This window comes from Natator depressus, chromosome 2 (assembly GCF_965152275.1).
Source record: "Natator depressus isolate rNatDep1 chromosome 2, rNatDep2.hap1, whole genome shotgun sequence".
In the NCBI taxonomy this organism is placed as follows: Eukaryota; Metazoa; Chordata; order Testudines; family Cheloniidae; genus Natator; species Natator depressus.
In genome coordinates, this window is record NC_134235.1 from 102,653,404 (window position 1) to 102,677,045 (window position 23,642).

At 43.6% G+C, this 23,642-nt stretch overlaps 1 protein-coding gene across 1 annotated transcript in view; it reads right to left on the minus strand.

Annotated features, from left to right (window-relative positions):
• Positions 1-23,642, minus strand: part of SCGN (secretagogin, EF-hand calcium binding protein) — a 53,095-nt gene that overhangs the window by 20,872 nt on the left and 8,581 nt on the right. The window contains exons 3-6 of the mRNA XM_074944759.1: positions 5,509-5,601; positions 5,196-5,285; positions 3,575-3,631; positions 2,008-2,085 (exon numbers count right to left, since the gene is read on the minus strand). Coding sequence (XP_074800860.1) covers positions 2,008-2,085; positions 3,575-3,631; positions 5,196-5,285; positions 5,509-5,601 — 318 coding nt within the window. The remainder of the gene's footprint in view (positions 1-2,007; positions 2,086-3,574; positions 3,632-5,195; positions 5,286-5,508; positions 5,602-23,642) is intronic.

Sequence of the window (23,642 nt, forward strand, 5' to 3'; positions counted from 1 at the left end):
TAGAGACTAACACATTTATTTGAGCGAAAGCTTTCATGAGCTACAGCTCACTTATGCTCAAATAAATGTGTTAGTCTCTAAGGTGCCACAAGTACTCCTTTTCTTTTTCCACAGACTAGACTCCTTTCTAATCTGGGCCCAATCCTTTCCCCTGGTACAGTCCTTGTTCCAGCTCAGGTGGTAGCTAGGGGATTTCTCATGACTGCAGCCCCCTTTGTTCTGTTCCACCCCCTTATATATCTTTTGCACAAGGCGGGAATCCTTTGTCCCTCTCTGGGTTCCCACCCCTCTTTCTAAATGGAAAAGCACCAGGTTAAAGATGGATTCCAGTTCAGGTGACATGATCACAAGTCACTATAAGACTTCATTACCCACTTGCCAGCACACAGGTATACAGGAAGACTTACAAGTAAACAGAGCCATTTACAACCAATTGTCCTGGTTAATGGGAGCCATCAAGATTCCAAGCCATCATTAATGGCTCACATTTTGCATCTGATGAAGTGAGCTGTAGCTCACGAAAGCTTATGCTCAAATAAATTTGTTAGTCTCTAAGGTGCCACAAGTACTCCTTTTCTTTTTGCGAATACAGACTAACACGGCTGCTACTCTGAAACTTTGCATATTTGCATTTGAGATTATATATCTCCAAATACACTAAAGCAGCCATTTTTCCAAGTTGAATCTTACTCTGAAGTACAGAGATGTTAAATTACTTGTCTGAGGACACACAGCAAGACAGTAGAGCATCTAAGAATAGAAACCAGATAACTTCTGAGTCCCACCCCATGCTTGAACACTGGACCATGTTTCTTCTCAATTGTATTACTATCTAACTGCACCTGTTGTGTTGGTAATCATATTGTGTGCAATGGCAGTTACTGTGTCTTGGGAAATTATGGGGGAAACTCATAAGGAAGGGAAAATAAGTCAGAGGCTATGAGCCAACCATTGTCTACAAATTTCAAATTGCTTACTCTCCAACTGTTGCTCAGAGTACTCATCAGGGAAGTAAATCTTAATGGAGCCTTGCAAAAGCTATTTGCTGCCAGAAATCTCTCCTGAAAAGACTTTTATGCTAATTGTGGGGATTTTTATTTTCTATTTTCAAGTTATTTTTGCAATAAAATTGCTTCTGCAGTCTGATTTCATCCCTTTTGTGGGGGAGTGGAAAGGTACTGTCATAAGTGGACATGTGAGATTTGATAGTAAAACAAAAGGAAGTTAAATTAGTTCTCGAGTTAGATATAAATGGTCTAATTTGAAGTCATGGGTGCTTATGAATGTGTCCACAAATTGTTTATGAAAGTAGTATTAGCTGAAGCCTTTGATGGAACTCGGATGACGTCATCCACTTCATTACTGACATCAGAAATGAACTATTTTTCTCTAAGTTTGTTTCTTATGCTCTCTCTCTCTCACACACACCCCTCCCCACCGCATACAATTTTCAAATGTGGGAACCTAAGTTGTTTGCATAAAACCCACATTTGTGCATGCAAAATGGCTGATTATGCAAGCAGATGGGTACATATGTTATGCACACAACTACCCATTTTGCATATACAAATGCCTGCTTGCAGCCACAATGTTGTGGATACATCGTAACCACCAATGATTTCAAGTATGTGTGTGTTCATTCCTGAAGATCAGGCTTAGATTAGTGAATTTCAAAATGCTGCTGCTTACCCAAAAGGCTGTTACCAGTAGCAAGTTGAGGATTACATGATGGCTGGAGGGAGGAAGGGAAGGAGCTGGAAAGCCTGCGAGGATGTGGGGTGAAGAAGGGAACTAGCATTGTGCATTGTAGGTTTTAAGGAACAAGAGATCTGAAAGTCTGTGTGTGGGTTGGGAGAGACAGCGTCTATGCAGGGAGAGGGAGCTGAGGGTTGGGTCTAGGTTGTGTAAATATGAAGGTACCTCCTTAGCTGAACTTTTGAACAAGTTTAGACAGAGTTTGATTTGTCTGAAATTCTAGTCACAATAAATGATACTATCTTTGCTTACCATTGTATCAGTGTATTCTTCCAGCTTTGCCTCAGGAATTATCTTTCTGTGCTGCAAAAAGAGATCTCCCAGGAAGTCCTATTGACAGAAAAGAATCAGAGTAATAGACTTTACCCTTTGGAGTTCAAGGAATAATATTAAAAACTGAGGCCCCAATTCATCAATTTACTTAAGCACATGCCTAACTCTGAGTACATGAGTAGTTCCATTGGCTTCAATTTAATTTAAATTTGTTTGATCTTTTGTTTTTTTTAGTTGATATGTAGTGTTAAAATACATTTTAAAATAATCAGATTCTCCCGTAACAGACATAATGGAACCATGAATTAGAGGATCAGCCGTATGAGGGGACAGTGTATTTTTTTTGGTAAGTGATATTTATTACTTCCCAAACACTTAACTTTCCAAATAAACTTAAATATTTATGGCCCCAACTCAACAAAGCACTTAGGACCAGACTTTTAAAGGTGTTTAATTACCTAAATCCACACTTAAGCATAAACACATGATCTCTCTCAGCGTCTGCACAGTGTGCCCAGCCATTTGATAGCATCATCATCAGCCAGGTGAAGAGCCAGTAGCCCGCTGTTGAAGTCAGCAGGCACTCGTCAAGGATGTGCAACATAGTCTGAAGTTGACCGCATCTACATCACAAGTTGTTAGAGAAACCCATCTGAAACATCAGGGGAGTGTGAGATGAGGTCAAAGTCATCAGTACCATAACGTCCTGCTATGCTGAAAGCAACATAAGTTTCTTGCAAACAAATTACGTCGGTACTGTGACGACTGGCTAAGGACTAATGACTCTGCATTGGCTGCTGACAGACCCTCAACATTAAGCTGAAGAATTCGAAGCGTCGGTCCAATGGCTCACAAGTCAAAAGATGGCAATACACTGGAGTTAGTCAGATGGCATGTGGCCCAGATTCATCGCCGAATTTGCTGCCCAAGTGCTTTGCAGACCAAGGATAGATCTGAACGTGGTGAAAAGTGAAGCGTTTGATTAAGTGCTTTCCTGAATCGGACCTGGGCCTGAAAATGAAATAAATGTTGAGCCAAATCCTGCCTTCACCTTTGCAGGCACAGAAAACCATTTATTAATAGGCACAACAGTAATTAGCTAGTTAATAAAATGGAACTGCTGTGGCTCTGTTCTGCAGGGGTTGGAGAGGGGAGGTGGGCTAGGGACTGTGCACATTTGTAAGATATGGAGGAGTGCTCTGGTGGTTGTCTCTACAGCAGCCCAGAGGTGATTGGGGGGTGGGTGGGAAGGGATGTAAACCCAGGGATGGGGGGAAGAAGTGGGGCACAAAGGTGAGCTCAGCCGGTCCACAAATAAGAGGATCTACTGGTCAGTTCCTCACACAACCATGCAAGAGAACCACAGATCCAGCAGCTATAATTACAGCCAGTGTGTTTTCTAGTGATTGATGGCTACAGAACAATTTTAAAATGCCATTTATCAAACTCATGAAAAGGCAGTGGAATTACTAAAGCCAGTGGAAAGACTCCCATTGATTTCAGTGGGTTATAGATCAGGCCCAAAGAGAGGATTAAAATAACTTACTTTGAGCTCGCCAGCTGAAATAAATCCACTGCTATCAGCATCATATTTGCGCCAAATCTGGAGGGGAAAAATTGGTAAGACCACAAGAATTTTGCACTTAATCATCAAAGAAGTTGATTATCTCATACAGCTCTAGGTCAGATCTCACTCAGTTCCATAATTTGCATGTAGCCATATTATTGAGTACTTAATTCACTATGGACAAAGTAAAATAATTCACATACAGTGTTTTTTACTCTTATTTTGATGTTGACAGAACAGTGTATAGCACGCTGTGGAAAAAAGGAATCTGCAATCAGCTATTTATTACAGACAGTCTCTTTCTATAAAGGAAAAATATAATCAGACTGAGAACCTGATCAAAATTGTGTACCTAATTTGTGCACAAAGACATCATGGTTGCATACTCAAAGTGGTAATTTGCCTGTGTAAATGATGCATAACTGGTCATTGTGTCCACAGACACCCAATTTACATGTTAATCAAGATTATATATTCGGTTTGGAAATCAAGCCTTTGTAGTAGAGGAATATATTTAAAAATAAAGTTTTTTTTAATAATGGCTTTTAAAAGCTCTCACTACTCTGGAGCTTTTCCTATAGGAGTAAGTCGCTCAATGTCTATGAAGAAGCCTTGCAAAATACTGTTTGGCTATTCACCCAGGTGGGGTATTTTTGTTTTTTGTAGGCAAGTAATTTTAATGAGCAAGTGTAATGTCTTTTGTTATAACCATCATCCTAATAAAGGGAAGCAAGTAGATTTTGTCTGGGCTGGTCAATTTTCATGAGTGTTGCAAGGCTGATATAGAGTTTCTGCAGCAGCTAGCAATGCCAAGAATATAGGACCAAATCCTCCCCCAGATTTGTGAAGCTGTTCAAAAGCTGGTAGATCAGGCCACTTGATTTCCCCAAATGCAGGGGAACTCCTTGGGTGGTCTAGAGTTGCCATAATGGCTCTCACTCTGCTTCCTTCCTGGCCCCCCTTGTGCAGGGGTGTGGCAAGGAAAAAGAGGCATTCCAAGGGCATCCCTATACCCCATTGCTCCCCGACTGACAGAATTGCACTGGCTGTCCACAGCCCCACCCCACAGCCACTTAGCAGATTCCTCAATCCACTCTAAATTGTGCCTTGGAACTAGACTGACATCTCCAGAATCAGGGAAGAGTGCCAGTACCAAGGTGGCTCAAAACCTTCTTTGCCAACCCCCACTGATCTTTGTCCAGTGCACAAATGATAGAGCCAAGGATCTGACCCCAGCTCTCTAAAGGGTTAAACTGTTCAGTGGGTTGCTATAGAAACCTTTCATCTCTGGAGAAAATGGACATGTATCTTTAAGAAAGTCTGCAAAGTGCAAGCATCTACTATATGCGTCTCCTGGTTTTGCCCAGCCTATCTATGGTATCTCTGTCTTTTGAGCATTCCTGCCAGAATGTGCATAACTTCAACAGCTAAGAAAATGCAGCCTTCAAAAATAACACTGTGTTCCTTACTGAACATGAAATTTGTACAAAATTCCACAGATGTCCAATATACTAATCTACTTTAAATAAGAGTCTGCTTATAGGTGCCATTCAGAATAATTGACAGCAACATACAAGGGGTGAAGGCAAAAGACACACACCCGCATAAACTCCACACTGTTGTCCAAGGGTGTTTCCCGTCGGAAAAGCAGCAGAAAGTTCTCATCCTCTGGCAAGATCATATATGCAAGCTAAAAGAGGCAGGTAAAGATTAGAGCAAACTTACATGATGCTATGCAGAAAATAAAAGATGAACATGTTTCCATGTAAATTATACTTTGAGCAAGCAGTTTGAAATTTACATACATCCTGGCTTATCTTTGTGTCCCCCACTTCCCCCCCAATTTCCCAATTATGCATGATCCATTTTCTAATTTCATTGCCTTTCAGAAAAGAGATATTTTGGGAGTTTACCTCGTGTATTTGTAAACGTCCATCTGCAGTGACATCATAGGCAGACATGAATCGCTCTTTCACCCTTTGAAGCTTTTCCTCTGTTATGGCATCCTGCAGTTTGAAAAAACCACACACACACTCAGACAGAATCACTTAGGGCACTAGAACATCTTCTGGATGAAATTTACTGTCACAACTGTCCCATATATGAATGTTACATCATTTAGAATTCTCAGTGCAGTGCTTCTATTGGTCCATACACAGATGCCACATAGGATAAGTTTTAGAAAGGAGCCCTTACATGTAGCTCAGTGGCTCATAAACAGTATGATGGAGGCTCATTTCAGGCATCTGGAGATGCCTAAATGTTTCAATGTCATTCTCCTTAGCCAGTTGGTCCACACAGTGCAACTGTGTTCCTCCCGCCTTCCCCCACCCCCTGGGAGTATGTATTACAAGAGCTATAATGTCCATTTTACTCTTGTACTTTATGGATGAGAGCAGTTTCCTGGGAAATACATCTTTGTACTTTTTCATTAGGACATGTGGCTTAGTAGATGTTGGTGACATTGTAGCTGGCTTGTTTCTTACGGTTATTACCAATGTGAATGAACATCTAGAACTGCTCTGAAACTAAGCCCTCGAGGTATCAGTGTTTATGATATGGAATTTTAAACATCCTGCTTTCTTTGTGCTTGCATATCCAATGACTTATTCCCCATTCAAACAATTTCTAGGTGGTGAATGTGAGAAGTTGAGAGTTTAACCGTTTATATGATTTGGCAGGTATTATACTGACTTGTAGCCAATTTAACCTGCCAACATTTTTTGAACAACTGGTCTGGCTGGGCTGCACCCCCTGTGATACTAAAGCAGCTACACCTAAGATATTATTTTGGTTAGAAAAACTCAAGCAGAGATGCAGAGATAGGGAGAAGATATTTAGTGGTCATACGCACAGCATCCAAAAAGAAATACACCACAGCTGACCATTAGGATTTCCAAAGGAGATATCTCCCATAATTTCAGATAAATAGAACTAGCAAGGCAGTCTGAATAGAAATACCCATTTATATCACACTTCTCTGCTTCCCCACTTGGCTAGTTCAGAGAATCCTCATTACCCCTTATCTGCCTACTGTGGGGTTCATATGCCTTCTTCTGAAGCATTGTGGCCTCTTTCAGACAGAATAGCGGTGAACCTTAGGTCTCATTCAGTATGGTAATTCTTAGGTTCTTATGACAGGTAGTCCTAGGAAAAAGAAAAGGAGTACTAGTGGCACCTTAGAGACTAACCAATATATTTGAGCATAAGCTCCGATTAAGTGAGCTGTAGCTCACGAAAGCTTATGCTCAAATAAATTGGTTAGTCTCTAAGGTGCCACAAGTACTCCTTTTCTTTTTGCGAATATAGACTAACACGGCTGCTACTCTGAAACCAGTCCTAGAAAAGTGAGTACTATTAAGATAATTGCCATGGCTGCATATCACTTGATTAAGGACAAGGGAAGTATTAAAATCATAATTGATTGATATAAAGAATGAATACCAGTTCTGTCTCCCACTGCTGAGGGTGATGAAGCCAGAGATATTTAGAGCTGAGGACCAAGCATAGGAAAGACTGAGCACATGGGGATGTCAGAACATGGGACTAGAAGCCAGGAACTCCTGAGTTCCAGTCCAAGTGCTGACACTACCGCTTTGTGGGGTCTTGGGGAACTCACTTAACCTCTCTGCTTCAGTTACCCTATATGTAAAATGGGGATCATAACTACTTGCTTCATAGTAGTTAATGTTTATAAAGTGTTCTGAGGATGACAAATGTGGAAATTATTGTTAATTTAACTAATTATTATTGCAGCAGCTTTCCAGGGTTTAAAAGTGGCAACAACAGAAGGAGTTGTCATTGGGCCCTGAGTCAGCAAAACACTTAAGAATGGGCTAAATTAGCATTTACATCCACTTTGCACTGTCAAAGGTACAAGGCTGTAGAGAATCAGGCCCTCAATCTTTCATTCCAGAACAATTTATAAACTTCTTGCAGCTAACATGGTTGTGCTGTAGGCACAATGCCTAAGGCTAGCACTGTACTATCACTGTTAACCCACAAGTGAATATTTTGAAAACTTGCTCCCCGCTGAAATGAATTGCAGTAAGGACACCCATGCCTCGAATCTCACAAATCTATTTGATACCATGCAGAATAATCAGTAGTCATGTGTGACCCAGGAACCTTTTGGTGCCAACTGGCTGAGGGAAAGGGGATTCATAGGGTGTTAATAGGGATCCACTGGATCAGATATATGCATATTAAGTTCACCAAAGTGTGGCGTGTGAGGTCTCTAATAAGAGCCAGTAGCCCACTCGTCACCCCAATCATTTCAAAATGTACGTATGGGTAATAATTAAGGAGTTAGAGATCTATACTGGAAATTATATTCTCAAAGACTTGAAGTTAAGGCAGATAACCAAGAGGTGACATGACTTCAACAGGTTCCTTTCAAACAGGAAGTAGTAGATACTTAGCTCTGTCTGGTCATGTGTATTGGACATTGTATGTCTCACAATGCAGGCCTATTTGCATCCTGAGCCCAATACCCACTGCAATATTTACAGGAAGAAATAAACAGCAGGAGGGGATCCTGTTTACCAGTAAAGACAATCGAGTCTGGGGTATACCTGGGAGTGCAGAGGTACAGTCTAGATTTTTCACATAGGAGAGAAGCTGACAGTGTGACTTGTCTCATGAAAAAGGGATCATAGCCTGTATGGCTGGAAAGTGTTGGTAATACTTTATTAGACACAAGGGTCTTGTTAATTAAGCCTAGGTTCTAGAATGTGTTATGATTTGATTTTATGTATTTTCTTCCAGTACTTCTACTTGCTGTCATTCAAAACTCTCTGCTTCGTTGAACTAACTTATTTGTTTTCACTATAAACTTACCTAAGTGCTGTGTGTCAAGGGGAACAGTGGTCTGAGGTGTACCTGTAAGATGGGTTGTACTATTCCTTTGGGATCAGTGAATCTGTGAACACTTTGAGTGTCCAGTGAACAGGGGCTGGATGGTCCAGGGAGACCTCAGAGGGCTTGGGGGTTGGAGTGTGCCTATTGCCAACCTGTAGAATGAGAGTGGGGCATGCATAGTCTTAAAGGAGAGTGTTTGTGTTGCCCGTGGCCAGTGGAAGGGACTCTGAGCAGGCACAGACAAGGCTTCCTCATGCTAAGGCCAGTTGGTAGCAAAGTGCCTCACAGCCCTGAGTACCCCTGGGGAAGCATCACAATATGATGGTACCAATTTCCAGCTGGTACAAAAGAATACTACTGTGTAGGATTTTTCTCCTTAGAACCTCTGCCACAGTCAGCAGTAGTTACTGTAGTACAGTAACATCAGGATTTCATAGATGAGAGAATGGAACCATGATTAGATTATGGGCTTGCCTACACTTGAAGTGCTACAGTGGTGCAGCTGCACTGCTGTAGTGCTTCCATGTCAACATTTCTTATGCTGACAGGAGGGGCTCTCCCATCGGCATAGGTAATCCACCTCCCTCACCGGCAGTAGCTAGGTTGACTGAAGAATTCTTCTGTTGACCGAGCACTGTCTATACCTGGGATAGCTGGGTCAACCTAACTTTTTAGTGCAGACTACGCCAGGAGTCGGCAACCTTTCAGAAGTGGTGTGCCGAGTCTTCATTTATTCGCTCTAATTTAAGGTTTCGCGTGCCAGTAATATATTTTAACATTTTTAGAAGGTCTCTTTCTATAAGTCTTTAATATATAACTAAACTATTGTTGTATGTAAAGTAAACAAGATTTTTATACTGTTTAAGAAGCTTCATTTAAAACGAAATTAAAATGCAGAGCCCCTCGGTCTGGTGGCCAGGACCCGGGCAGTGTGAGTGCCACTGAAAATAAGCTTGCGTGCCGCCTTTGGCATGCGTGCCATAGGTTGCCTACCCCTGGACTAGGCCATACATACACTGGAACTGAAGTATCTACCCTCTACACATACTTCAATCAATATGCTCATGCATCTTTGTATTTGTCTGATCACATTCTGACATCTTCCCCAAACCTGATGCTACATTTTTATGACATAAAATATGAGCTAGTGCTCATCACTGCTTTTGAAAATTAAGACTCGATCCTCAAATGGATTTCAATGAACATTGGGAGCATAAATACCTTTGAGGATCTGGTCCTGACTTCCATGGGACTACTCATGTGCTTAAAGTTACACATATGCCTACATGCTTTGCTGGATTGGGGTCTTTCTTTTCCCTCTTTGTTCCCAACACATCCTGCATCTTTAGAAGTGCCTGCTGTTTTTCAAATGCCCTTCACCCATCAACAGTAAAGAGCTCTGTTTTATTTCATTATGACATAAGAACATAATTTGATTTCTCTTTATCTGACTTCACAGCAAAAAAAGATCTCAACAACTCTCTCATGCATGAGAACATTATTGGTCTATACATTTATTATACAATGCCCTTCACTGGGCATCCTACATTGAAATCAAAAGGATTTTGTTAATCAAATAAATATCTTCTGTTTATAAATGTCAAGTCCAATTCATTAATAGAGAATAGCTCTACTGAAAAGAATGAAGTAGCTCTTCTGACCTGGTTGTATACATCAATTGATGATGTGAGTGAGTGTGGAGGATGGATGGATAGACAGGCAGACAATCAAAAAAGTGGGGCACTTTTGAAGAAACACAATACTGTTTTCTTTCACCTCAACATTATAACTCTTTCTTGTGGTATTTAAATTGGCTTCAAGAGCAGAACACTTCCCAGGCATTAGGCAAGCATATCAGTTACTATTTTCAATAGCCTGGCAAACTACTCTGAAATTATCCTCCTCCATGCCCAGTAGGATAAGTTATTTTTGAAACTATAATCATCACTGATATTTGAAAAAATGTGGTGTGGAATTCAAACTGGTGTTTTATTATAAAAGCTTGTTGTTCAACCGTGTCAGCTTTTAACAACTTCATTGAATTTTACCTCCGTAAGAGCATTGACAATGAGAATAAAAATAGGATTTTTTACAATTAGCTATCTTATTGGATAAATCGCTTAAAGATGCATCATTTGGAATGTATGCAAATCATGGCACCGTTAGCTTTCGGTCCAGATGTTCTTCAGTATGACAGGTGTTTCAAAGCTGCCCTCCCTCTCTATGCAGCACCATTCTCTTTCTTGTAATGTAAAAGGTAACAGCAGTATATTACTATCACTAAGCAGATCATTTTACTTCCGGAGATCAAAGGCAGAGTCAAAAATGCACAATCTGGGTTTTCTGAGAGGTATGCTAGAAGTAAAGTATTTATATATCAAATTGTACAACTTCAACTTCAATCTCCAGCTTTGTTCTTTAGCTCTGTATCCTAAATTTGGAATGACATGATCTATTCTGCTGTTGATGGAGGGCAGTCAAGAGCTGCCTTTCACCCCCACAAAGGGGAGTAAGAAAGCATCTTGTGTGGCGGCCCTGGGGCTGCTACTCTCTCCACTGTGCAGGTGGATGGGGACTAGGAGCAGCCATGGCTCTGTAACCCAACATGCCAGCTATTGCTGAGCTGCTGCAGAGGCCAAGTAAGTTGCTCCATGAAAAGACCTGAGGCAGCTTATTTCCCACCTGAAGAAGGGGGGAAGCAGGGGTCAAATGTTGACTCTAGAAAGCTTAAACAAGTCTGAATCTACACTGGGTGCTAGGTTTTGTTTTCACATCACTGCTGTAATATTGCTACAGTGAGGCAGAGAGCCTGGAAAGATGATAGTGTTAACATCAGAGTAACAAATATTGCTGGTAGTTAAAACTTCAGAAGTCTTGTGCATTTGGGAGGGGCTTACCCCAGAAACAGCAGGGAAAAAATTGTTACCCATCAACCTGGAAGCAGAATGTAAAATACTAGAGGTCTGGATCTTAAGACAGCTTTGGGTTTTACAGTGGAAAATGTTTAAATAGATGCTTAAATAGATACATTGTTACTATTAGTTATAGTGCTTAACATACTTACAGATCTTTATATCTTCAAAGCACAGTACAAACATCAATTACTATCACTTAACTGGATTAATTTAATTGGTTTTCAATAATTGCCATGGTTTCCACAGACAAGATTCAAATGTCCCGAAAAAAAGTGTCTTGCCAATGCACAATTAATTTACACTGTGTAGATGTGACCTAAGGATGCATTTTCTGCAGTCAGAAGATACTGCTGTAGTTTGAAAAGTAACTGCTAGCCCACATTAGTGCTCTCCTCCTCCTCCCTACCCCCAAATCTTGCGTAACTTGAGACTGTTCATATTACAAGGAGAAGAAGTGAGAGAGAGAGAGCGCGCACTCCAGACTGACAAACATCAACTACATAGAAACAGAGGGACCACACTGATCAGAGCCAGGTGTGACAGTAACAGAAAATGTGGAAGTGGAAGATGTGTTAAATGGCTTTTATGTTTCAGTTTTCACCAAAAAGTTTAGTAGCAATTGGACAGCTAACTTAATGAATGCCAGTGAAAATGAAGTAGGATTGGAGACTAAAATAGGGAAAGAAAAGTTAAAAATTACTTAGACAAGTTGGATGTCTTCAAATCACCACGGCCTGATGAAATACATCCTATAATACTCAAGGAGCTGACTGAGGAGATATCTGAGCCATTAGCGACTATCTTTGAAAAGTCGTGGAAGGACTGGAAAAGGGTAAATATAGTGCCAATCTATAAAAAGAGGAATAAGGACAACCCAGGGAATTTCAGACCAGTCATCTTAACTTCAGCACCCGGAAAGATAATGGAGCAAATAATTAAGCAATCAGTTTGCAGACACCTAGAAAATAATAAGGTGATAAGTGACAGTCAGCATGGATTTGTCAAGAACAAATCATGTCAAACCAACTTGATAGCTTTCTTTGACAGGGTAACAAGCCCTGTGGATTGCGGGGGGGAGGGAGGAAGGGGTGCGGTAGATGTGGTATATCTTGACTTTAGTAAGGCTTTTGATACTGTCTTGCATGACCTTCTCATAAACAAACTAGGGAAATACAACCTAGATGGAGCTACTATAAGATGGGTGCAGAAGCAATTGGAAAACTGTTCCCAGAGAGTAGTTATCAGTGGTTCATAGTCAAGCTGGAAGGGCATATAGAGTGAGGTCCCACAGGGATCAGTTCTGGATCCAGTTCTGTTCAGTGTCTGTTTAGGTTGGACATTAGCAAAAACTTCCTGTCAAGGTAGTTAAGCACTGGAATAAATTGCCTAGGGAGGTTGTGAAATCTCTGTCATTGGAGACTTTTAAGAGCAGGTTAGACAAACAACTCTCAGAGATGGTCTAGATCAGGGGTTCTCGCAACAAATTTTTTGGCGGCATCAGAGTGGCCACTCTCACTGGTGGCCATACTGACACTTTTTCCCTAAAATACTTAATTAACTTTAGGAAAAACAATTAAATATGCACAGAAATACATTACAATGATTTGGATGTGTATTTGTAGGGTTTTTTTTGGCAGACTGAATAACAAAAATAATGCTGCCTTCCCTTTCAACCCCCCCCCATCCAGAGCTTAGTGGGTCCTGGGGCTTGCTGTGGAAAGTGATATTTGTATATTTGTTAATATCACAGCTATGAAAAGTGATAAGTGATATTAACAAACATACAAATATCTCTTTTCACAGATAGGTAGTAAGTCTGCTGTGAAAAGAGATACTTGCATGTTTGTTAATATCACTTTTCTCAGCAAGCCCCAGGACTCATTAAGCCCTGGATGGGGGGGCAGAAGGGGGAGGCAGCGGGGGCCCCGGGGCAATGGGGGGATGTATGTCAGGCCAGGAAGGCAGCAGGGTCCTGGGTGGGCCGGGGAGGAGGGATGGATACAGGGCCATGGGAGGCAGTGGGGGCCAGGGGCGATGGGAGTGGGTGATGAGCCCCACTGTTGCATGGCCAGAGCCAGGGCCTGTTGTCTGCTGCCATGTGGCCAGGGCTCGGTGCCCACGGCCAGAACCCGGAGCTGGGGACAGGAAATGTGTGGCTGGAGCCAGGGATTGGAGTCCGCTGCCATGCAGCCAGAGCTGTGGGTCAGCACCCAGGGCCAGTGCCTGCTGCTACAGGGCCAGAGTCCGGAGCTGGGTGCCAGAGCCCAGGAGTGCATGGCTGGAGCCACGAGCCAGTGCTCGCTGCTGCACGGCCAGGGCCAGGGGTTGGCACCTGGGGCCAGCTCCCACCACAGTGTGGCCTGGAGCCAGGGAACAGAGCTGTGGGTCGATGACTGCTGCTGTGCAGCCAGGGCAGGGGATCAGCACTAGGGGTTGGGCCACGTAGCTGGAGTCCGGGGCCAGCACCCGCCACCGCATGGCTGGAACTGGGGGCCAGAGGCTGACTGAAGCTCCGTGTCTGGAGGCAGGGGTCAGCACCTGCTGCCCTGTGGCCAGAGCCAGGGGTTGGAGCCCAAAGCCCCATGCTTGGAGCCTGCTGCTGTGCAGCTGGGCCTGGGGTTGGCACCTGTGGCTGGTGCCTGCAACTGCACAGCCGAAGCCCAGGACTGGAGCCGGGAGCCAGCGCCTGCTGCCATGCAGCTGGAACCAGTGGACAGAGGCTGAAGTCCCACAGCTGGAGGCCAGGGCTGCATGGCCAGAGCCAGTGGGAGTCAGTACCTGCTGCCCCGCAGTCAGAGCCCTGGGCCTCATGGACAGATTCCTGAACTCCTGCCGCTGGAGCCTGCCGTCCAAAACCCCTCCCCACAACGTGGGTCAAGAACTCACCTTGCTCCTGCAGTGCTGTGCCCCTCTCTAGAGGTGTGCAGGCGGTGCATCCAGGAGCCATAAGGAGAGAGGAGGGGCTGATGCTTCCCCCCCCATCACCACCCAGGAGGCTGTCGTGGCTGCACTAAAAGCTCCTGGTGGCCGCATTTGAGAAACGCTGGTCTAGATAATACTAGTCCTTCCTGGACTAGATGACCTCTCGAGGTCCCTTCCATTCCTATGATTCTATATAAAGCAGGATTGTTAAAACAACCCATCCCTGCTGGAAAGTAGGTTGTGTGCGTTTTTTTTTTAAATTATTAACTAGCTATTCAACAAAGTTGGTACAAACAGAAAAGGCAAAGCCAAACAAGCTCTGGTTTCATATGTCTAAAGGTTACATTGAATTTGTTTCAGAACTGTCTATTACAGTGGGCAGCAAATGCGATAGTGATAGTACAGTTCTGACCTGGAAAGTGACTCTAGAAATAGCTTGATGGGATTCTCCGCCTATTGTCTTTATAAACTGGTGGGATGATTTGGCAGCAAATAAACAGCTGTAGTCAAGCATAGTCTTTCTCAAGGGTTTGTGGTACCATTATTGTGTAGTCACCATCCAGAGCAGAATGGCACTTCAAGGTTGCAAAAGCACTTCCATTCTTACTATCCTCCCACCACTATGGGCTGAAATATTCTAGACATGTTCTGTCTGATAACTTTATTTTTGGAAAGTTTTAAGCAAAAATGCTTCAGTGCTTTCTCTGGGCAGTCTCTGCTGGCAGGGCTCCTATGTATTTCCAACAGCAAGCTCAACCTGCCATCCTCTGGGGGTGGACTTCTGTGCTAACACTGCTTGCCTTCCCCAGTAGGGCATGTGTGAGAATCCTGGGGTGGCCTGGCCTGGATGGGAGATGTGTGACATTTGCCCATTTAATGTTGCCTATAGAATACAGGAACATTTTTAGAGATGAAAATTTTTAGCAGTCAAAACTAGGCCTGTCGATTAATCACAGTTAACTCAGGCGATTAACTCAAAAAAATTAATTGCGATTAAAAAAATTAACCGTGATTAATTGCACTGTTAAACAATAGAATACAAATTGAAATATATTAAATATTTTTTATGTTTTTCTACATTTTCAAATATATCTATTTCAATTACAACACACAATACAATACAGAATACAAAGTGCACAGTGCTCACTTTATATTATTTTTTACTACAAATATTTGCACAGTAAAAACGATAAACAAAAGAAATAGTATTTTTTCAATTCACCTCATACAAATACTGTAGTGCAATCTCTTTATTATGAAAGTGCAACTTACAAATGTATTTTTTGTTACATAACTGCACTCAAAAACAAAATAATGTAAAACTTTAGAGCCTACAAATTCACTCAGTCCTACTTCTTGTTCAGTCAATCGCTAAGAGAAACAACTTTGTTTACATTTATGGGAAATAATGCTGCCCACTTCTTAATTACAATGTCTGAAAGTGAGAATAGGCATTCACATGGCACTGTTGTAGCTGGCGTTGTAAGATAATTATGTGCCAAATCGGCTAAAGATTCATATGCTTCGGCCATCGTTCCAGAGGACATGCTTCCATGCTGATGACACTTGTTAAAAAAATAATGTGTTAATTAAATTGGTGACTGAACTCCTTGGGGGAGAATTGTATGTCTCCTGCTCTGTTTTACCTGCATTCTGCCATATATTTCATGTTATAGCAGTCTAGGATGATGACCCAGCACATGTTGTTCATTTTAAGAACACTTTCATTGCAAATTTGACAAAATGCAAAGAAGGTACCAGTGTGAAATTTCTAAAGATAGCTACAGAACTTGACCCAAAGTTTAAGACTCTGAAGTGCCTTCCAAAATCTGAGAGGGACGAGCTGTGGCGCATGCTTTCAGAAGTCTTAAAAGAGCAACACTCTGATGTGGAAACTATAGAACTCAAACCACCAAACAAGAAAATCAACCTTCTGCTGGTGAAAATGAACATGCGTTGGTCGGCATTGCTTTGGATTGTTATTGAGCAGAACTCGTCATCAGTATGGACGCATGTACTCTGGAATGGTGGTTGAAGCATTAATCGACATATGAATCTTCAGCACATTTGGCATGTAAATATCTTGCAATGCCGGCTACAGCAGTGCCATGCAAACACCTGTTCTCACTTTCAGGTGACATAAACAAGAAGCAGGCAGAAAATCTTCTGCAAATGTAAACAAACTTGTTTGTCTGAACGATTAGCTGAAAAATAAGTAGGACTGAGTGGACTTGTAGGCTCTAAAGTTTTACATTGGTTTGTTTTTGAATGCAGGGTTTTTTTGTACATAAAAACATTTATAAGTTCAACTTTCATGATAAAGAGATTGCACTACAGTACTTGTATTAGGTGAATTGAAAAATATTGTTTCTTTTATTACAGTGCAAATATTTGTAATAAAAATAAATATAAAGTGAGCACTGTACACTTTGTATTTTGTGTTGTAATTGAAATCAATATATTTGAAAATGTAGAAAACATCCAAAAATATTTAAATAAATTGTATTCTCTTATTGTTTAACAGCGTGATTAATCACACAATTAATTTTTTTAATTGCTTGACAGCCCTAGTCAAAACACAGTGTGAGTATAATTAAGGGAATTTTTCTTCCGTAGAAAGGGGCAAACAGGATCAGATAAAATAAGAATTGCTTCAAACTTTGCTCAAAATTAGGCATATGGAGATTGTGGCTATTTGAGGAGGAATCAAAAATGACACCAAGTCTGCAAGCTTAGGAGCCAAGGATAGTACGATAGTATTAGATTAGATTATAATGGTGACTGAACCAAGCCTGGAAGAGGGATTTTTACTTTTACCCCTTAGCTATCATCACGTGAACAATAAAACTTCAAAGACACTGGCTTAGGTCCCAATCCAGCGGAGTGCTGAGTATCTCTTGAGAGCAGCTGAACATCCTCAATGGCCAGCAAAGTCTATGGTAATTGAAGGCACACCACTTTTTAGGGTCTAGTCCATAACATGTATGTTATTAGCAAACAAAAGATTATATAATTTTGCCATGAAAACATAAACATCTGTAAAAAATACGGCACATGGCATTTCTCATAAATCGCTTGATTTAAGGACAATTTTTTTTATAAGAACATTTCTTATTAAGGATAATACTCCACAAAGCTTTGCATGGAAAAACTACTGTAATTCAACCCACAATAGTAAGTACATTTTCCCCTGTTCACATCTGATCCTGTCCTTCAATTTTGTGAAAAATCCTTTAAAAATATTTCACATCAGAAATGTAATTGACATATTAATACTTCTCATTATGATGGAAAGGACATGTTCACCTTTTTATCCCCACAGCGTTTAATTTCTTAAGGATGGTTGTCCATAACCTTCTGGAAACTTGACAGTAATCTCTCTCCTTTTATCACATTTTTTTCTTTTGGGTGCCCTTGCCCCCACGTTCTCTCATATTTCTTTGCTTGTTAAGAGAGCTGTGCTGCCGGTAGTGATTTATTTTAATGAAAACACAGTGATGAATCATTTGTTTTGGAAAAAATAAAATGTGCAGAGAATCACAGGGACTTTAGAACTTGATGTAAGGGTAGGTCTAATTTAGGATACGCCAACCTTGAGAGTATCACTTTAATCAAGAACAGGTCATGTCATTAACATTCTCCCCCACATGAGGAGATGGAAAATAGAATTTTTCCCTGCAATTAAGTACGTACATCACATGTAGGGAAAAAAAAGTCTAAAGCACTGAAAGATGCTTGTTTGCAAGTGATTTTTTTGTTTTTAAATTCCCAACTTCCCTTGTTCATTGGTACAAAAGGCAGGCAGATTGTACCATTCAATTCTGTCTGCAGCTAGCTGTCAGTGTCTGCCAAACTGGAACAACAAATCCTTGGACTAATTCAGACCTCACTTGGGGTATGTCTACACTACGAAATTAGTTCAAATGTATAGAAGTAGGTTTTGTAGAAAGCATTTTTATACAGTCAATTGTGTGTGTCCCCACACAAATGCTCTAAGTGCATTTAGTCGGCGAAGTGTGTCCACAGTATCGAGGCAACCATCGACTTAAGGAGCGTTGCACTGTGGGTAGCTATCCCGCAGTTCCTGCAGCCTCCGCCACCCATTTGACTTCTGGGTAGAAATCCCAATGCCTGATGGGGCAAAAACATTGTCGCGGGTGGTTCTGGGTACATGTTGTCAGGCCCCCCCTTCCCTCCCTCCCTCCGTGAAAGCAACTGCAGACAATTGTTTCGCGCCTTTTTTCCTGGGTTATCCTTGCAGACGCCATACTACAGCAAGCATGGAGCCCGCTCAGTTCACCGTCACTGTATTTCTCCTGGGTGCGGGCAGACATGGTACTAGACAGCAGCAGCAGCTCATTGCCTCTTGGCAGCAGACAGTGCAGTATGACTGGTAGCCATTGTTGCCGTACTCCAGGGTGCTCTTTTAGCCGACCTCGGTGAGGTCGGTCACGGGTGCCTGGGCAGACATAGGAGTGACTCAGCCAGATCATTTCCCTTTTAAGTTTCATCTCATGGCGATTCAGTCCTGCCGGCAGTTGTTCTGCACGGTCTTCTAATGAGCAGCCAGGAGACGATGATGGCCAGCAGTCGTACTGTACCGTCTGCTGCCAGCAAGATGTATAAAGATAGATGAAGTGGATCAAAACAAGAAATAGACCAGATTTGTTTTGCATTCATTTTCTCCTCCCTCCCTCTGTGAAATCAACTGCCTGCTAAACCCAGGGTTTTGAGTTCTATCCTTGAGGGGGCCATTCTATTTCTCCTTGATGCAAAGCAACCCCCTTTGTTGATTTAATTCCCTGTAAGCCAACCCTGAAAGCCATGTTGTCAGTCGCCCCTCCCTCCGTCAGAGCAACGGCAGACAATCGTTTCATGCCTTTTTTCAGTGCAGAAGCCATAACACTGGGAACATGGAGCCCGCTCATATCACCGCAGCAATTATGAGCACTATAAACACCGCGTGCATTATCCAGCAGGATATGCAGAACCATAACCTGCAAGAAAAGCGAAACCAGGCGAGGAGGAGGCGACTGCAGCGCAGTGACGAGAGTAATGAGGAAATGGACATAGACTTCTCACAAAGTACGGGCCCCTGCAATGTGCACATCATGGTGTCAATTGGGCAGGTTCATGGCATGGAATGCAGATTCTGGGCCCGGGAAACAAGCACACACTGGTGGGACCACATAGTGTTGCAGGTTTGGGACGATTCCCAGTGGCTGCGAAACTTTCGCATGCGTAAGGGCACTTTCATGGAACTTTGTGACTTGCTTTCCCCTGCCCTGAAGTGCAAGAATACCAAGATGAGAGCAGCCCTCACAGTTGAGAAGCGAGTGGCGATAGCCCTCTGGAAGCTTGCAATGCCAGACAGCTACCGGTCGATCGGGAATCAATTTGGAGTGGGCAAATCTACTGTGGGGGCTGCTGTGATGCAAGTAGCCAACGCAATCACTGAGCTGATATCAAAGGTAGTGACTGTGGGAAATGTGCAGGTCATAGTGAATGGCTTTGCTGCAATGGGATTCCCTAACTGTGGTGGGGCCATAGACAGAACCCATATACCTATCTTGGCACCGGAGCATCAAGCTGGCAAGTACATAAACCGCAAGGGGTACTTTTCAATGGTGCTGCAAGCACTGGTGGATCACAAGGGACGTTTCATCAACATCAACGTGGGATGGTCGGGAAAGCTACATGATGCTCGCATCTTCAGGAACTCTAGTCTGTTTCAACAGCTGCAGCAAGGGACTTACTTTCCAGACCAGAAAATAATTGTTGGGGATGTTGAAATGCCTACAGTTATCCTTGGGGACCCAGCCTACCCCTTAATGCCATGGCTCATGAAGCCGTACATAGGCAGCCTGGACAGTAGTCAGGAGCTGTTCAACTACAGGCTGAGCAAGTGCAGAATGGTGGTAGAATGTGCATTTGGGCGTTTAAAAGCGTGCTGGTGCAGTTTACTGACTCGCTTAGACCTCAGCAAAACCAATATTCCCACTGTTATTACTGCTTGCTGTGTGCTCCACAATATCTGTGAGAGTAAGGGGGAGACGTTTATGGCGGGGTGGGAGGTTGAGGCAAATCGCCTGGCCACTGATTACGTGCAGCCAGACACCAGGGCGGTTAAAAGAGTACAGGAGGGCACGGTGCGCATCAGAGAAGCTTTGAAAACCAGTTTAATGACTGGCCAGGCTACAGTGTGAAAGTTCTGTTTGTTTCTCCTTGATGAAAACTGCCCCCCGGTTCACTCTACTTTCCTGTAAGCTAAGCAACCTCCCCTCCCACCTTTGATCGCTGCTTGCAGAGGCAATAAAGTCATTGTTGCTTCACATTCATGCATTCTTTATTAATTCATCACACAAATAGGGGGATAACTGCCAAGGTAGCCCAGGAGGGGTGGTGGAGGAGGGAAGGACAAGGCCACACAGCACTTAAAAACTTTAAAACTTTAAAACTTATTGAATGCCAGCCTTCTGTTGCTTGGGCAATCCTCTGGGGTGGAGTGGCTTGGTGGCCGGAGGCCCCTGCACCGCATTCTTGGGCGCTTGGGTGAGGAGGCTATGGAACTTGGGGAGGAGGGCAGTTGGTTACACAGGGGCTGCAGCTGCGGTCTGTGCTCCTCCTGCCTTTCCTGCAGCTCAACCATACGCTGGAGCATATGAGTTTGATCCTCCAGCAGCCTGAGCATTGACTCCTACCTTCTTTCAGCAAGCTGAGCCAACTACCATCTTCAGCCCGCCACCTCTCCTCACGGTCATATTGTGTTTTCCTGCACTCTGAGATTGTCTGCCTCCACGAATTTGCTGTGCTCGGTCAGTGTGGGAGGACAGCATGAGGTCAGAGAACATTTCATCGCGAATGCGTTTTTTTTGCCTTCTAATCTTTGCTAGCCTCTGGGAAGGAGAAACATATGCAGCTGGTGGAGGGAAAAAAAAGGGAGAGTGGTAGTTAAAAAGACACATTTTACAGAACAATGGGTACACTCTTTCACAGTAAACCTTGCTGTTAACATTACATAGCACATGTGCTTTCATTACAAGGTCGCATTTTGCCTCTTATTGAGGGTATGCCGGTTTGGTGTGAGAGATCACTCACGCAGGGCTGGGCAGCAGAATTCGGCTTGCACGCAGCCATGGTAAGCCACAGTCTTTTGGCTTCTTTAACCTTCATAACATGTGGGAATGGCTTCAAACAGCAGCACCCTCATTTCCCATACGAAGTAGCCGTTGGGTTGGCCATTAAAAATGGGTTGGCAATTTAAAAGGAGGGGCTGCGGTTTCTGGGTTCATGTGCAACAGAAACCCAACTAACCCCCACCCCCACACACCCAATTCTCTGGGATGATGGCTTCACCCCTCCCTTCCCCCCCCCATCTCCCCCGCGTGGTTAACAGCAGGGAAGATTTCTGTGCAGCCACAGGCAAACAGCCCAGCAGGAATAGGCACCTCTGAATGTATGCTTACTAAAACCCACTTTCAACCAGGTGACCATGAATGACATCACTCTCCTGAGGGTAACATAGAGAGATAAAGAACGGATGTTGTTTGAATGCCAGCAAACACCAGGACCATACGCTGCCATGCTTTGTTCTGCAATGATTCCTGACTACATGCTACTGGCCTGGTGTAGTAAAGTGTCCTACCATGGAGGACAGAATAAGGCTGCCCTCCCCAGAAACCTTTTGCAAAGGGTTTGGGAGTACATCCAGGAGAGCTTTATGGAGATATCCTGGAGGATTTCCGCTCTATCCCCAGACACATTAACAGACTTTTCCAGTAGCTGTACTGGCCGTGAATGCCAGGGCAAATTAAACATTAAACACGCTTGTTTTTAAACCATGTATAATATTTACAAAGGTACACTCACCAGAGGTCCCTTCTCCACCTTCAGGGTCCGGAGCCCGCCTTGGGTGGGTTCGGGGGGTACTGGCTCCAGGTCCAGGGTGATAAACAGATCCTGGCTGTTGGGGAAACCGGTTTCTCCGCTTCCTTGCTGTGAGCTATCTACAACCTCCTCCTCATCATCATCTTCTTCGCCCCCAAAACCCGCTTCCATGTTGCCTCCCACTCCTGGGATGGAGTCAAAGCACAGGGTTGGGGAAGTGGTGGATTCACCCCCTAGAATGGCATGCAGCTCATCATAGAAGCAGCATGTCTGGGGCTCTGAACCGGAGCAGCCGTTTGCCTCTCTGGTTTTTTGTAGACTTGCCTGAGTTCCTTAATTTTCACATGGTACTGCTGCGGGTCCCTGTTATAGCCTCTGTCCTTCATGCCATTGGAGATTTTTTCAAATATTTTGGCATTTCGTCTTTTCGAACGGAGTTCTGCCAGCACGGATTCGTCTCACCATACAGCGATCAGATCCCGTACCTCCCGTTCGGTCCATGCTGGAGCTCTTCGGCAATTCTGGGACTGCATGGTCTCCTGTGATGAAGGGCTCTGCATGGTGACCTGTGCAGGTGAGCTCGCCATGCTGGCCAAACAGGAAATGAGATTCAAAAGTTCACGGGCCTTTTCACGTATACCTGGCCAGTGCATCTGAGTTGAGAGCGCTGTCCAGAGCAGTCACAACTGAGCACTCTGGGATAGCTTCTGGAGGCCAATACTGTCGAATTGCATCCACACTACCCCAAATTCGACCTGGCAAGGCCGATTTCAGCGCTAATCCCCTCGTCGGGGATGGAGTAAAGAAATTGATTTTAAGAGCCATTTAAGACGAAAAAAAGGGCTTCGTCGTGTGGATGTGTGCAGGGTTAAATCGAGATAACGCTGCTAAATTCGACCTCAACTCTGAGTGTAGACCAGGCCTTAGGATCTGATCCTTTAACAGGCTCCATGCATGCAAAGCCCTGTGTCCACATGGAGCCAGATGCAGGACTGAGATCTTAGTCAATGCAGCTCCCACAGAAGGCAGTGAGAACTGAACTCATGTGAGAGCCTGAATCTGCCATATGCTAAGTGCCCCTATGCAGAGTACCTACAATAGCCTCTTTTTAAAAAAAGCTAGCCTTCTACTTGCACCCACAAATTGTGGGCACAAATATTTGAAGGCCCAATTTATTTCTCCACAAATCTTAGGCATATATATGACCACCTGCAGGGGTGAAAGTAACTTAAGGGACTTACGGTATGCAGGGCAGCCGGGGTCCTGAGCAAGGTTGGGGGGTGGCTCAAGGGCCCCAGAAAGGGTGGGGCCCTTGAGCAGAAGGGGCAGGGCTGGGGCTACACTCCCCCAGCCAGCTCTTCAGCGCTGCATGGCCTCCTCCGCCTGGAGCTCCAGTGGCAATTTAAAGGGCCCAGGGCTCTCGGCCGCTGCTACCGCTACCCCGGGGCTCTGGCAGCGATTTA